This window comes from Palaemon carinicauda, chromosome 10, assembly GCF_036898095.1.
Source record: "Palaemon carinicauda isolate YSFRI2023 chromosome 10, ASM3689809v2, whole genome shotgun sequence".
NCBI classification, from domain to species: domain Eukaryota; kingdom Metazoa; phylum Arthropoda; class Malacostraca; order Decapoda; family Palaemonidae; genus Palaemon; species Palaemon carinicauda.
Window position 1 is genome coordinate 14985163 of NC_090734.1, and position 17173 is coordinate 15002335.

Consider the following 17173-nt stretch of genomic DNA (forward strand, 5'->3'; position numbering starts at 1 on the left):
AGAATTTATATAATATATTTATGAAAAGCTTAAATACAATATTGTCAGCGAACACAACCACTGAAGTTCACAGTAATTACATTAGATAATTTATATTAATCACAATATTTTTGAAAGACCAATAACACACATGTGTCCCTTAAATACTGAAAGACTTCAATATACAACTGCTTCTAGAGGTAGGTTTTAAAGATTACATATGAAATGTCTTTAATGTCTGCACGATCACAACTATGAAAACATTGAACTGTATTTTTCTAGAGAACATAAAGATGAAAAATGTGTTACAAGAACCAGCTGCTACATCATCTAATTCAAGTATTTATCAAAAATCTGAAATATTGTAATTATGGCCATTGGGCTACTGAGAAATATTCTGCTTTGAGACAGAATGGAGGAAAATTACAGGGAACATTTAATCCAACAATCCTGACTACTGTACATTGTCTTGCTTAAAAATACCCGGTGAGCAAAATGCAACATTGGACCTAGAGTTTCTTCAAATGCAAAATGTCAAACGTACCTACAATAGTATATTTTAAATATCTAGAAAACTATACAACTCAAATTTTAATATAAATACCTACAAAATGAAAGGATGCAAATTTTAAAGTATTATAATAAATTTAAATATCTACAAAACTTGAAGACTCAAAATTATTTAAATTGCAAAGATGAAACCTTTCACTTTAACTTCTTATTGGCAACTTTTATAATTTACAATTTGGGTACATTTTCATGAAAAAAAATCCTCCCAATATTTCCCATTAGAATGGCACCAGGCATTAGTCTTCAAATGGTGTGCAATTGGACAAAAGGGACACATTTACAAGCCCAAAATGACCCAACTCTAATAGGCTAAATCATGGAATCTGACAGTTACACATCCTCATGCCCAGGGGTATATATGTGATATACATAATCATAGAAACTGAAAGTAAAACATTTAGCTTCACTTTATAATAAATGCAAAATTAAACATACTTAAGTATAATGATTATATAATTCCATCCCAGTGGTTCATAATACTATTTGCGGGGAATATAAAAACACTCTTACTGGACATACTGCCCTTAATATGAGATAAAAACCAAATATTCTTCAAAAGGCAGGTTTTTAACATATGAGATCATTGCACTATAGCATAAATATAATTGTATAGTCAAATTTGAGATCTTAACTTTCATAAACAATCTCAGAAGAAAAAGTCCCTGCAAATAATGCAATGAGAACCATGGTATGAAAGGAATTTATACAATTTTTTTGTAACAAAGCAAAAAATATTTACAAAACAGGCAAGTAAAAAAAGGAGCAAGACAGAGAACATATTAAAACCATAAAAAAAAAAAAAAAACTATATTTCAATGACACAAAACAGGAACTTATACGGATCAAGAAGTACCAAACGGGCAGTGTTGATGATGTATATCCACTAAGGTCATTCATCAAGAGTTCTACCCAAAGAGCAAGCTATAGAATATACTTGCCTTAAAATATCCAGTCATGACATTGTATGGAAAGCTCTGCTCCCCTTAACCTTATAGACATGCCTTTAAATAACCCTGTAGTACAATCTTGAAATTGGCAAGATGACACCCTTCACCCATTACATATGGCATCTTTTCCATTGGCAAATCTTTCCAGCATATTTTAAATTATTAAAACGTTAGCATGAAAAGGAGTTCCATTACAAAAAATTCTACCAAATTTACACACCTTTCTTACCTGGGCACTACAGTAATTCCTTATATTAAATGGCATAGTAAAACATTTCACTATTGAAAAGAAATGCTGTTGAGAATTCCCCAATTTGGCCTGTTTATTATAAATCCGAATTATGCACAGAAAAAAAAAACTATCATTGAGCTTTTAAAATTCAACAATGGCACTGCCTCACAGATATACAGTACAGTATAGTACAATTGAAAATATAACGTTTCTCGAATAAAATAATTTGGCATATCCTGGTAATTAATATTTTATCAATTTAATTATACATTATCTGCCAAAAAAAAAACAAAAAAAAAAATTGTTATTTGTTACAGATAAATTTCTAGTCTATCACCAATTTATATTTTTACAAAAAATATTACAATAAAAATTTTTACAAGAAAATAAACATATCTAAAGTCCTAAGCTAATAAACTGTAGAGAATCCATGGAATTTAAACCTCACAGTAACAATAACTATATAAATTAAATGTGTAATGATGTTTCTCATCCCTGATCTACAACCCTTCCTTTTGGTGGTCATTTCATAATTCTTTGTAAGAAAGCATGTTTGGTATATAAGAAAACTAGGACTCTAACTCTACTTATAAGTTTCTTATTGCATATTAATACTTTTCAAGTTTATCAAAAGGTGTCCTTTTACAATACAGTACACTGTGTATATATGCTTCCCTAGTTTTTGTTGAAATTAAAGGTATACTTTCATATCCTGCATTTTGATCAGTATTGCACTTGAATGAAATTGAGCAAAAGTTACCTACCATTTGTATTTTGATTAGCACAACTCTAAATCTCGCCTACAAATGTAAAATGAACAGAGGTGATTAGAAATTAAAGGATATACATCCTGACATGCAATTCTCAATTATATGCAGGAGTTATGAAGAAACTCATTGGCAAATGGCTGCATTTCCAGGGATTTTACATTCCTACTTTCTACATCTACTAGGTAGAATTTATAACACTGAAACCAGCTTTATACTATTAAAAAAAGTGGATTACTAATTTCAACATCCAGTTGCTAATGATCTACGTTTTCAGTAATTGTTAGGTCATTATTCACAGCAAATAAGTTATCGACGCATTCGGCCAACTTCTACTTTAACGAGTCAGGGTAATAATAAAGAAATTGAATCATTGCTTAAATTTTTCTAGCTCCTAATAAGAATGCAAGCCAGAATGTACCTTATTAATTACACACCTAACTACCAACTACTCTTAGATTAACGTCGATGTTAAAACCTATTGCATGTCAACCCAGTATATTCATAATTCAAAAAGGCAATATGAAAGACAGATTGATGTGCTAATATCAAAATGGTTTTGTGATATCAAAAGTGAATCTGAAAGACTTTATATTGTACGCAATTTCTCTCTCTTAAATATCAAAGATGAAGCTGAAAGACCTCGTTTTGCGCTGTTGTTGAAACTGCGCATGAAAGACGGTTTTGTGCTAAAATTATATTAATAATTCTATGGGGCAGTTTTCAGTTAAGGCACCTCCATTATGTCTTGTACATTAAAAAGAAATATGTGAAGTTATCTAATAACTACTAAAAAGTCAGTATTTGGATGTTACAATGAGAAATTGCACATCTATATTGTCATATGTACCTTATTACAGTATACCGTATTGAGTGACGATATATGTTGTTTTTAAATGGAGTTACCAAATTAAGAGAAAAAAAAAATACAAAATGGCACACAAATGTCTCTGTAAGATTGTCATGAATCAAATAATTTATTAACTAATATCTGGCAACATTAAAGAATGCAAATCACTGAATTTATTATGGCTTCTTTGTGTGGCAAGAATAAACATTAAGGCTGTAACTCAAGCTGCCTTGTGTCCTGTAAGAATACAGTACAGTACTGCACGAGTCTTGTTACACCTAGCAAATTGTCTCCCTAACTATATTTTGGTGCTTTTTCCCCAGCCTGGCCTTACTTTTAAAAAAATACAAAATTAAATAACTTTTAACTACTTATGTAAAACATTCTACTACAGCACCTACTGACTGGTACTATTACAAAGTTAACTTAAACCTTGCTTTTCCACAGAAAACAATATTGTACTGACATTCATCTCGAGCAAACACAGCATGTAAGAGAAAATAATATTTTCATTTAATTGCAGTATACAGAAAGAATAAATTGAGCACTGTTGTTATGGAGGCGAACCAAGTTCTCAGCTTAGGGAAATTGTTATTTAAAGAGGTCTGTTTACTTTTACAATGGAAAAGGTCAAATTTAATTAGCTTGAGAAATTTACCAATCCAAATCAACCTTTTCACTAGAACCATTCGTACTGTAAAATTTCCAGATCTATCTAGCTTTGTACTCAAAAGGATTTTACTTTTCCTACCAATTGCATTCATCCTAAACATTTTTTCCAATTAGGTAGCAAGCCACCTGCAATACGGAAAGTCCTACGTCTACTTTTACTTTGAGGCACGGAATCACTTCCATCTCTCGCACAGTAATCATTACTTTCACGTGTACCTGAATCTCTATTGAATTTCCAATGTTTTCTCTCGCCAGTTGCGACCATTTTTACCTTAGACTTTCTCTGCTTCCTTCGGCACGACTTGAACGGGAGCCAACAGCATAACAAGTGCTTCTTCTGTTTTTGGTAATCATCACTACCATAGATAACTTCTTCGCTGCTTTGTCTTTCTAGCTCTACTGCTACATGCTCGTGGGTGGCGATTGGTGTTTCAACTTCCCCACTGCTGTGTTTACTCGCACCAAGTCAATACTTTGGCGTCAAGTAGACCTTGCGCATCAGGGTTGAGACAATGCTAGCGACTTGTTTTTTCCCATGCATGTGTTGCTGAGCTGAAATGGATGAACGATACATTATTACTTCTTATATGTAGAGTATTCTCATCTGGCTCTCAGGTTTTTTAATTGGGAATAGAATTAGAGTAGGATTGTTAAAATAGTTGGAAAGCTAGGAGATAAAATACCAAAGCAACTGACATTAAAAGTTAAATGTGGAAAACAATAAAGATGTGACAAAATGGGCTGCATATATACTTTATGTGAGATGCCTACTATGAAATGAGTTTACACACCTATGAACAACATGAAACCTTAGGCTAAATCTTTACAACAAAATCTTGAATTAACATCAATTTATCCAAATAATTCAGTTGGAAAGAATAAATGTAATATAACAATATTTAGTGATGATTACAGACCATGATATTTGTATCAATATTGACAACACAACAAAAATTAGAAGAAAAATAAAGCCAAAACATGTTCTGACGCAAGACTTACAGGGACAGTTAGACTCAAAATGAAGGATCATGTAGCGGTTTACGTCTGTCATCATGGACAACAAATCGTCATGTGCGGACTGTGCACTCAGGACACGAACTAACGACTGTATGAACCAAGATCCATTGGTCGTGTTGCGCCAGGAAAAGTGACCTGAAATATCAAAATATAATTCAGAGAATTAACTAAGACTGGATTTCATTAAAGTTTGAGAAGGGAAATAATTAGAACATTTGGCAGTTTTGAATTCACCTGCTTCTATACCTGTCATCAGTTTCAGTGATTCTACAGTCAATGGATCAGACAATATTTTTTATCAAAGATCTTCATTCATGTATGAAAGATGAAAAGAAACTGCAGTGGCCTGTCAGAAAAGGAAAAAATAGGGTTAACATCTTTATTTTCCGTATGCATAAAAAATATACATTACTTCTTACAGACATACAACCCTATTTTGTTGAGTAGGTTACCTAGCACACACATACTGCACTTTATTTATTAGGAAAAGAAAAATAAAAGAAATTTTCATTTCTAGGCAATGTATGAATTCCTAGCTCGTGAACTTTTTAAATAATTTCCTCATCTTATAAAAGCTAAATAGCAAAGATGATAAAATGTTACTAGGATGTACAGCAAACGCTTAATTTAATTCGTAATTAAACATTTTACCACACTGTATTGCTATCAAAAACACTCTCAAAAAAAATTAAGAGAAACGAATAGTGAAATTACAGAAAAGCATTTATTGATTTGACCTGCATAAGAATGAGTGTTTAAGATACTTGCTACGATTTGGTCAACTTCAATTGTGATAAAACCAAAAGTTCCATTTTATATACATAGTACATACACTGTATATCAAACATAGAGCAATTAAGCAGCTGTTCTTACCAGGAACAGTAGACCAGCATATCAGAAAATCAGCCGTGTTTGGGATCTTGTAAGAGAGAGAACCCGCGTCTGTTTCGTCCTTTGGTCCGGTATTGACAAGTGTCGTGCCAGGGTCCAATCCTTCTCCACGACATGCCTGACACCAAAGGAACATAAATTTAAAATCAATCTAAGGATACTGGAAGTAACTCTTTAATGCCTCTAGGCTGCCCTTTGATATATTAAATCAATGATATTGCTGGTATGAAAATAACTTTCTTTTATGGAATACAGTATAAAAAAAGCACACAAACTCCCATCTCTGCTCAATATTTTGAACAATAAATTATTCATACCAGCAAAAACATCATAAACTCCAAAGAAACTAATTATTAATAGTAATTATAGACTGAAAAATTAAATGACAATTTTTACATAAAGCAAAATAAGTGAAAACTCACAACTGTACAGTACTGTGATGAAATCCATTCAATAGTCCCATAAAAAAAATGTAAAATATAAATTTCTTTATTTAACCCTTTTACCCCCAAAGGACGTACTGGTACGTTTCACAAAAGCCATCCCTTTACCCCCATGGACGTACCAGTACGTCCTTGCAAAAAAATTATATAAAAATGTTATTTTTATAATAAAATAAATTTTTGAATATACTTACCCGGTGATTATATAAGCTGCAACTCTGTTGCTCGACAGAAAACTCTACGTTAAAAATCCGCCAGCGATCGCTATGCAGGTAGGGGGTGTACTTCAACAGCGCCATCTGTCGTGCAGGTACTCAGTACTCAATGTAAACAAAGAACTCAATTTTCTCCTCGGTCCACTGCGTCTCTATTGGGGAGGAAGGGAGGGTCCTTTAATATATAATCACCGGGTAAGTATATTCAAAAATTTATTTTATTATAAAAATAACATTTTTCAATATTTAACTTAGCCGGTGATTATATAAGCTGATTCACACCCAGGGGGGTGGGTAGAGACCAGCAATAAATGTTTACATTATTATGAGCTAAGGATTTTTTATTTCATTTTAGCAGTTATCAAAATAACAAACTTAAAATAAATAAGTACCTGGTAAGGAAGTCGACTTGAACAATTACTCTGCCTTTTTAAGTACGTCTTCCTTACGGAGCCTCGCGATCCTCTTAGGATGCTGAGCGACCCCTAGGAGCTGAAGTATCAAGGGTTGCAACCCATACAACAGGACCTCATCAAAACCTCTAATCTAGGCGCTTCTCAAGAAATGACTTTGACCACCCGCCAAATCAAGTAGGATGCGAAAGGCTTCTTAGCCTTCCGGACAACCCAAAAAACAATAATAAAACATTTCAAGAGAAAGATTAAAAAGGTTATGGAATTAGGGAATTGTAGTGGTTGAGCCCTCACCCACTACTGCACTCGTTGCTACGAATGGTCCCAGAGTGTAGCAGTTCTCGTAAAGAGACTGGACATTCTTAAGATAAAAAGACGCGAACACTGACTTGCTTTTCCAATAGGTTGCGTCGATTATACTTTGCAGAGATCTATTTTGTTTAAAGGCCACGGAAGTTGCGACAGCTCTAACTTCGTGTGTCCTTACCTTCAGCAAAGCTTGGTCTTCCTCATTCAGATGGGAATGAGCTTCTCGTATTAACAGTCTGATAAAATAGGATAAAGCATTCTTTGACATAGGCAAAGATGGTTTCTTAACTGAACACCATAAAGCTTCAGACGGGCCTCGTAAAGGTTTAGTTCGTTTTAAATAGAACTTAAGAGCTCTTACAGGGCATAAGACTCTTTCTAGTTCATTTCCAACCATACGATAAGTTTGGAATATCGAACGATATTGGCCAAGGCCGAGAAGGCAGCTCGTTTTTGGCTAGAAAACCAAGTTGTAGAACATGTAGCCGTTTCGGATGAGAATCCGATGTTCTTGCTGAAGGCATGAATCTCACTGACTCTTTTAGCTGTGGCTAAGCATACCAGGAAAAGAGTCTTTAAGGTGAGATCTTTCAGGGAGGCTGATTGTAGTGGTTCGAACCTGTCTGACATAAGGAATCTTAGTACCACGTCTAAATTCCAACCAGGTGTAACCAAACGACGCTCCTTCGTGGTCTCAAAAGACTTAAGGAGGTCCTGTAGATCTTTATTGTTGGAAAGATCTAAGCCTCTGTGACGGAAGACTGATGCCAACATGCTTCTGTAACCCTTGATAGTGGGAGCTGAAAGAGATCGTTCTTTCCTCAGATATAAGAGGAAGTCAGCTATTTGAGTTACAGAGGTACTGGTCGAGGATACGGATACTGACTTGCACCAGTTTCGGAAGATTTCCCACTTCGATTGGTAGACTCTAAGGGTGGATGTTCTCCTTGCTCTAGCAATCGCTCTGGCTGCCTCCTTCGAAAAGCCTCTAGCTCTCGAGAGTCTTTCGATAGTCTGAAGGCAGTCAGACGAAGAGCGTGGAGGCCTTGGTGTACCTTCTTTACGTGTGGCTGACGTAGAAGGTCCACCCTTAGGGGAAGTGTTCTGGGAACGTCTACTAGCCATCGAAGTACCTCGGTGAACCATTCTCTCGCGGGCCAGAGGAAAGCAACTAGCGTCAACCTTGTCCCTTCGTGAGAGGCGAACTTCTGCAGTACCTTGTTGACAATCTTGAACGGAGGGAATGCATATAGATCTAGATGAGACCAATCTAGGAGAAAGGCATCTATATGAACTGCTGCTGGGTCCGGGATTGGTGAGCAAAATATTGGGAGCCTCTTGGTCATCGAGGTTGCGAAGAGATCTATGGTTGGCTGGCCCCAGGTGGCCCAAAGTCTCTTGCATACATCCTTGTGGAGGGTCCATTCTGTTGGAATTATTTGTCCCTTCCGACTGAGACAATCTGCCATGACATTCAAGTTGCCTTGGACGAACCTCGTTACTAGTGATATGTCTAGACCTTTTGACCAGGTGAGGAGGTCCCTTGCGATCTCGTACAACGTCAGAGAGTAGGTCCCTCCTTGCTTGGAGATGTACGCCAAAGCCGTGGTGTTGTCCGAGTTCACCTCCACCACTTTGCCTTGAAGGAGAGACCTGAAGCTTTTCCAGGCCAGACGTACTGCCAGTAGCTCCTTGCAGTTGAAATGCATTGTCCTTTGACTCGAGTTCCATATTCCCGAGCATTCCCGACCGTCTAATGTCGCACCCCAGCCTACGTCCGATGCGTCCGAGAAGAGAACGTGGTTGGGAGTCTGAACAGTCAGGGGAAGACCCTCTCTTAGGTTGATATAGTCCTTTCACCAAGTCAGACAAGACTTTATCTTTTCGGAAACCGGGATCGAGACCGCTTCTAGCGTCTTGTCCTTTTTCCAGTGAAAAGCTAGATGGTATAGAAGAGGACGGAGGTGTAGTCTTCCTAGTGACACAAATTGATCCACGGATGACAGCGTCCCTACCAGACTCATCCACAGCCTGACTGAGCAGCGTTCCTTCTTCAGCATCTTCTGGATGGATAGCAGGGCTGGGGGCTGATCGTCTTGTTCAGCAACGTCCTCATCAGAGGGTTCCTCATCCGAAACTGATGAGGAAACGGCAACGGAGTGGGCAACGTCTGACTCGCTGAATCCGGTCGCACTGGTGGATGCGTGACGGAGCCGGACGCAATATCATGGAACTGCTGCACAGTCTGTGAACTGTCAACAACCATGGGTGCGCGAGGAAGCACAGCGTCAACCCGAAACTGTCTAGACCGTCTGGGTTGTGCAGTCAACACCCTACCGGGTTGCTGAGGTTGACGCACTGCGTCACAACAAGTCACCTCTGCTGGTTGTTGAACGTCCTGAACGTCAACAACCATCTCCGAGCGTCGCTTAACGTCAACGTGCGGCTGGCAACCCACACTGGGTCGCATCGGTGGAGGAACCACCTCAACTGGCAGACGCGAGTAGGTTACCTCAGCATCAACAGGGCGCACAACCGACCGGTTGGAAGGTTGTTGGCCAGAAGGTTCTTCTCCGCATTTAAGTCCTCTATCAAGGACGCAAGCTTGGACTGCATGTCTTGCAGCAAAGCCCATTTAGGGTCTACGGGAGCAGGTGTGGCAACAGACGGGGTTAGCGACTGAGGCGGAACCGTTTACCATCCCTGAAAGCCTTGTTATGCGTGACATAATAGTACAGCAAAACTTCAAAGGCTCGACAACAGCTGAGAAGTTGACCTGTAAACAACTTGGAGCGTCTCCTGGCTAGGCGCCAGGGAGAGTCTACCAGAATTGAGAAGTCTATATGGGCAGAGGCATGAACTCCCAAGCCGAGAACTTCTCTCGTGTCATATCAGACTCTCGCTCTATAAACCAGTTTAAAAGAAGGGAAAGCAAAGGCTGTATCCCCCAAACTCCTCCTGGTGAAAAACCAGTCGCCTAGCCAACGTAACGCTCTCTAGGAGAGCGAGAGAGCACTAGCTTAAAAACAACGGCTTCGAAGTAGCTAGGCCTAGTGTAAGCTCTGACGTTTAGGCGAACGAGGAGCAGCAGTTACAAGATCCGGACGAAGATCCTTAAAAAAAATCATCATGATTTAATTAAAGTCCATAGGAGGCTAAGCAGCTTAAGGCTCCTCTCCATCTGACAGAGTCCTCAAGGGAATATCAGTAGGAGGGAGAACAGCAACTTCCTCATCTACAGGAACCTTGTCCGATAAAAGCTGAGTCTCTCACTGGTGCATCAGTAGCGGACCAGAACGCAACGTCATGTAACTGCTTGACAGTCTGTGAACTGTCAACAACTGAACTGTCAACCACAACAGGTGCGTGAGGACGTACAGCGTCCACTCGAGACTGCTTTGACTGCCTAGACTGAGCAGTCAAAACAACTCTAGAATGCGGAGGTTGACGCACAGCGTCAAAACAAGTCAACTCCGATTGTTAGTGAACGTCTAGAACGTCAACAGGAGCATCAGCCAGTGGCCTAACGTCCAAATGCGGCTGAAAAACCACACGAGACCGCATCTAGTGTGGTTCTAAACAACCTGACTGACGTGACTAAGCTACGCCAACGTCAACAGTAAGCACAAAGGAACGTTAGGTTGGCTGAAAGCCAGGATATCGATGAGATAAACGGCTAGACTCAACGGACTAATCGGCAGAATAGTCTTCCATAAGGGAGGCAAGCATATACTGCATGTTTTGCCATACAACCCCTTAAGGATCAACGGAAATGGTTGTGGTAATAGACGAGGGTAACGTCTGTGACCGCAACACTTTGCCTACAAAAAAAGACTTTCGGAGTCTGTGTTACGCTTTTGTTAGGCGGCGAGCAGTTATCCGATGACTGCATAGGGTCAGAGCTGTCCTAATGGCTGTAACCAGGACGCTGGACCTGTCCTGAAAGGACTGACTTTCGCTTAAGGGCTTCGAAACCTTGTGACAGGTTTCTTATGCGAAAAGCCTACGGATGGCGAGGAGAAACAACGTCTCTCTCGTCTTATGGTAGGGGAGATCTTGGTAAGATACACCCGATACCATAGAGGGAAAACGTCTGTTCGTTGGTCAAGGCCTCTCGAACCCATAAGTCTTTTGACATTACTTCTCCCCTGGGCTTGGGAGCTTGCAAGAGGTCCCGGACTAGGTGAACGACAGGCACGAACAGACGAACCCTCGGACGCAACACTGTAACACTTTGCGCCTCGGACGCAACACTGTAACACTTTGCGCATATCACTTTATCACTTCGATTTTCTGTTTTGCACTTATTTCTACCTGAAACACGCAATTCTACCCTTCATTAAAAGGTAGTAATTGCGAAATTAGTCGTATAATGCAAGCTCATAATACCAGCAAAAAACAGAAAACATATTTTAAGATAAAAAGAAAAATCAGTGGCTGGGAAAGAGACTAAACACTAGTTCATATAACTACGTTTTCAATCTCTCACCGCACATAGCCTGGGGACGAGAATAAAAACCTAAAAACGTTTTATCCTTCCTCCCCGTACAGAGACTAGGGACGAGAGTAACACGAGAACAACGTTACCCGCTTGAACGGAACGTTTTCTCTCCTCTCTCTCCCTCCGTCTCTATCTCTCTCTCTCTTTCTCTCTTGATTTCGCACCTAAGAGAAGAGTCCAATTATATATCGTCAAAAAAACATGTTATTTGACTAAAGGAAAAAACTGAAAGGTTTTTCAAATAAAAAGTTCCTTTAAATTAGAATTTAAAACATTTAAGCTAAGAAAGAATGAACAAAACGTCAGAATCGATTTACTCTTACTGCAAAGTGAAACCGTGATACACTCTCTCTCTATCGTAACGATAGAGCGCATGTTGAACGTCCTGAACGTCAACAACTGCGTAGCATAAAAAACTAAACGTTAGTTCATCTTTGAAAACAGTACGAAGACTATCAAAGAAATTCTTTCATAAAATATTACATTTAAAAAGTTTTAAATCCTTTAAAAGCTAAAGACGATATAAAGGGCTCAATGTTGATTAACTTCGGTTTCCAAGTTAGGACCGCCTACTCTCAGGAAAGGTCTATATAAACAAAGCATTAAAATTTATTTTAGATGTTTATAAAAAATGGAAAGTTAATCGAAGAGGCCTAATAAAGGCGGAGAGATATAAAATATATAGAGGAAAATCTATAACGTGATAAGATAATTACTAAAACCCTAAACACACTTCCGTCTAAGGGAAGGGTCGGCCATTTAAAAGTGAAAGAAAGTCCATACTCTCTTTGTCACCATAATAAAATCTATCCAAAACGAGTTCAAGTTTTGAGATGAAGATAAAACACCTGCATAGCGAAAGCTCAAAACTAGAATAGTGTACTTCACCAATAGTTGTGAAAACAAATCCAGTTAGCAACAGCGAATTAGTAGGTCTTGCCGGTAGCCCAACAGAGAGAAAATTGAGTTCTTTGTTTACATTGAGTACTGAGTACCTGCACGACAGATGGCGCTGTTGAAGTACACCCCCTACCTGCATAGCGATCGCTGGCGGATTTTTAACGTAAAGTTTTCTGTCGAGCAACAGAGTTGCAGCTTATATAATCACCGGCTAAGTTAAATATTGAAAAATTTGTTTTTCATATTTTTTGATAATTTTTGGAGAAAATTCAGGCATTTTCCAAGAGAATGAGACCAACCTGACCTCTCTATGACAAAAATTAAGGTTGTTAGAGCAATTTAAAAAAAAATATACTGCAAAATGTGCTGGGAAAAAAATAACACTGGGGGTTAAGGGTTGGAAATTTCCAGATACCCCGGGGGTAAAAGGGTTAAGATCGAGTTCTTAAGACACTCCTACAAGGAGAATTATGGTAATTCTTAATAAGTGTAAAGCACTGTAACTGCAATAATAATAATAAAAAAAAAAGCCCTGAAACCAAAATTTAAGCTTACCTGAATGAAGAAAAGTTTCGGCTTTCCAGCGAGTGACTTGCACTGGTCGGCACTGAAAGAGTCAAACAAAAACTCTGCCTTGAAACTCCCGTTGCGTCCATAAAGTATCTCTTGCTCCCCATGCGACATGAAAACAATCACTAAGGAATCACAGTCCTTATGGTCTACTCCAAATGCCACTGTAACAGAAAAATGTTATTTTCATTAGTAAAATAAATTTTTGAATATACTTACCCGATCATGTAGCTGTCAACTCCGTTGCCCGACAGAAATCTACGGTCGGGATACGCCAGCGATCGCTATACAGGTGGGGGTGTACACAACAGCGCCATCTGTGAGTAGGTACTCAAGTACTTCTTGTCAACAAGAACTCAATTTTCTCCTCGGTCCACTGGTTCTCTATGGGGAGGAAGGGCGGGTCCTTAAATTCATGATCATCGGGTAAGTATATTCAAAAATTTATTTTACTAATGAAAATAACATTTTTCAATATTAATCTTACCCGATGATCATGTAGCTGATTCACACCCAGGGTGGTGGGTGGAGACCAGCATACATGTTAACAAAGAAGCTAAGTATCCCGTATTTCATTTAAGCAGTTATTCAAAATAACAAACATAAAATAAATAAGTACCTGGTAAGGAAGTCGACTTAAACTATTACTCTGCCTTTTTTAAGTACGTCTTCCTTACTGAGCCTAGCGGTCCTCTTAGGATGCTGAACGACTCCTAGGTGCTGAAGTATAAAGGGCTGCAACCCATACTAAAGGACCTCATCACAACCTCTAACCTAGGCGCTTCTCAAGAAAGAATTTGACCACCCGCCAAATCAACCAGGATGCGGAAGGCTTCTTAGCCTTCCGTACAACCCAAAAACAACAATAAAAAGTATTCAAGAGAAAGATTAAAAAGGTTATGGGATTATGGGAATGTAGTGGCTGAGCCCTCACCTACTACTGCACTCGCTGCTACGAATGGTCCCAGGGTGTAGCAGTTCTCGTAAAGAGACTGGACATCTTTGAGATAGAATGATGCGAACACTGACTTGCTTCTCCAATAGGTTGCATCCATAACACTCTGCAGAGAACGGTTCTGTTTGAAGGCCACTGAAGTAGCGACAGCTCTAACTTCATGTGTCCTTACCTTCAGCAAAGCAAGGTCTTCTTCCTTCAGATGAGAATGTGCTTCTCTAATCAGAAGCCTGATGTAGTAAGAAACTGCGTTCTTAGACATCGGAAGAGAAGGCTTCTTGATAGCACACTATAAAGCTTCTGATTGTCCTCGTAATGGCTTTGACCGTCTTAAATAGTACTTAAGAGCTCTTACTGGGCAAAGTACTCTCTCTAGTTCGTTCCCCACCAAGTTGGACAGGCTTGGGATCTCGAACGACTTAGGCCAAGGACGGGAAGGAAGCTCGTTTTTAGCCAAAAAACCGAGCTGCAAGGAACATGTAGCCGTTTCAGATGTAAAACCTATGTTCCTGCTGAAGGCGTGGATCTCACTGACTCTTTTAGCTGTTGCTAAGCAGACGAGGAAAAGATTTTTTAATGTGAGGTCCTTAAAAGAGGCTGATTGGAGCGGTTCAAATCTAGATGACATTAGGAACCTTAAAACCACGTATAGGTTCCAGCCTGGTGTGGACAACCGACGTTCCTTTGAGGTCTCAAAAGACCTAAGGAGGTCCTGTAGATCTTTGTTGGTGGAAAGATCCAAGCCTCTGTGGCGGAAGACCGCTGCCAACATACTCCTGTAACCCTTGATCGTAGGAGCTGAAAGGGATCTTACGTTCCTTAGATGTAACAGGAAGTCAGCAATCTGGGTTACAGTGGTACTGGTTGAGGAAACTGCATTCGCCTTGCACCAGCTTCGGAAGACTTCCCATTTAGACTGATAGACTCTGAGAGTGGATGTCCTCCTTGCTCTGGCAATCGCTCTGGCTGCCTCCTTCGAAAAGCCTCTAGCTCTTGAGAGTCTTTCGATAGTCTGAAGGCAGTCAGACGAAGAGCGTGGAGGTTTGGGTGTACCTTCTTTATGTGAGGTTGACACAGAAGGTCCACTCTTAGAGGAAGAGTCCTGGGAACGTCCACTAGCCATTGCAGTACCTCGGTGAACCATTCTCTCGCGGGCCAGAGGGGAGCAACCAACGTCAACCGTGTCCCTTCGTGCGAGGCGAACTTCTGAAGTACCCTGTTGACAATCTTGAACGGCGGGAACGCATACAGGTCGAGATGGGACCAATCCAGCAGAAAGGCATCCACGTGAACTGCCGCTGGGTCTGGAATCGGAGAACAATACATCGGGAGCCTCTTGGTCATCGAGGTAGCGAATAGATCTATGGTGGGCTGACCCCACAGGGCCCATAGTCTGCTGCAAACATTCTTGTGAAGGGTCCACTCTGTGGGGATGACCTGACCCTTCCGGCTGAGGCGATCTGCTATGACATTCATATCGCCCTGAATGAACCTCGTTACCAGCGAAAGCTTTCGATCTTTTGACCAAATGAGGAGGTCCCTTGCGATCTCGAACAACTTCCTCGAATGAGTCCCTCCTTGCTTGGAGATGTAAGCCAAGGCTGTGGTGTTGTCGGAGTTCACCTCCACCACCTTGTTTAGCTGGAGGGACTTGAAGTTTATCAAGGCCAGATGAACTGCCAACAACTCCTTGCAATTGATGTGAAGTGTCCTTTGCTCCTGATTCCACGTGCCCGAGCATTCCTGTCCGTCCAGTGTCGCACCCCAGCCCGTGTCCGATGCGTCCGAGAAGAGACGGTGGTCGGGGGTCTGAACAGCTAATGGCAGACCTTCCTTGAGAAGAATGCTGTTCTTCCACCACGTTAGCATAGACCTCATCTCTTCGGAAACAGGCACTGAGACCGCCTCTAGCGTCATGTCCTTTCTCCAGTGAGCAGCTAGATGATACTGAAGGGGGCGGAGGTGGAGTCTCCCTAACTCGATGAACTGGGCCAGCGATGATAGTGTCCCTGTTAGACTCATCCACTGCCTGACCGAACATCGGTTCCTTCTCAGCATGCTCTGGATGCATTCTAGGGCTTGATTGATCCTTGGGGCCGACGGAAAAGCCCGAAAAGCTCGACTCTGAATCTCCATACCAAGATAGACAATGGTCTGGGATGGGACGAGCTGGGACTTCTCTATATTGACCAGGAGGCCCAATTCCTTGGTCAGATCCATAGTCCATCTGAGATTCTCCAGACAGCGACGACTTGTTGGAGCTCTTAAAAGCCAGTCGTCCAAATAAAGGGAGGCTCTGATGTCTGCCAAGTGAAGGAATTTGGCAATATTCCTCATCAGTCTGGTAAACACAAGAGGTGCCGTGCTTAGGCCAAAGCACAGGGCTTGGAACTGGTACACAACCTTTCCAAAGACGAACCTTAGGAAAGGTTGGGAGTCTGGATGGATGGGGACGTGAAAGTACGCGTCTTTCAGGTCTAACGAGACCATCCAGTCCTCCTTCCTGACCGCTGCTAGGACCGACTTCGTCGTCTCCATCGTGAACGTCTGCTTGGTGACAAAAGCATTGAGAGCACTGACGTCCAGCACCGGTCTCCAACCTCCTGTCTTCTTCGCTACCAGGAAGAGACGGTTGTAGAAGCCCGGGGATTGATGATCCCGGACTATGACCACCGCTTCCTTTTGTAGCAAGAGCGACACCTCTTGTTGCAACGCTAGCCTCTTGTCCTTCTCCTTGTAGTTGGGAGAGAGGTTGATGGGAGATGTAGCTAGAGGGGGACTGCGGCAGAACGGAATTCTGTACCCCTCTCTTAGCCACTTCACAGACTGAGCGTCTGCACCTCTGCTCTCCCAAGCTTGCCAGAAGGTCTTGAGTCTGGCTCCCACTGCTGTCTGGAGAGTAAGGCAGTCAGAACTTGCCTTTTGCGGACTTGGAACCCTTC

General features: G+C 40.7%; 1 protein-coding gene across 3 annotated transcripts in view; it reads right to left on the reverse strand.

Moving 5' to 3' along the window:
• Positions 1-17173, reverse strand: part of LOC137648596 (caspase-1-like) — a 28616-nt gene continuing 11443 nt past the window's right edge. For all 3 annotated transcript variants that reach the window (XM_068381505.1, XM_068381506.1, XM_068381507.1), the window contains exons 5-8: positions 13262-13440; positions 5908-6043; positions 5017-5169; positions 1-4569 (exon numbers count right to left, since the gene is read on the reverse strand). In XM_068381505.1, the coding sequence (XP_068237606.1) occupies positions 4484-4569; positions 5017-5169; positions 5908-6043; positions 13262-13440 (554 nt within the window). In that variant the 3' untranslated portion in view covers positions 1-4483. The remainder of the gene's footprint in view (positions 4570-5016; positions 5170-5907; positions 6044-13261; positions 13441-17173) is intronic.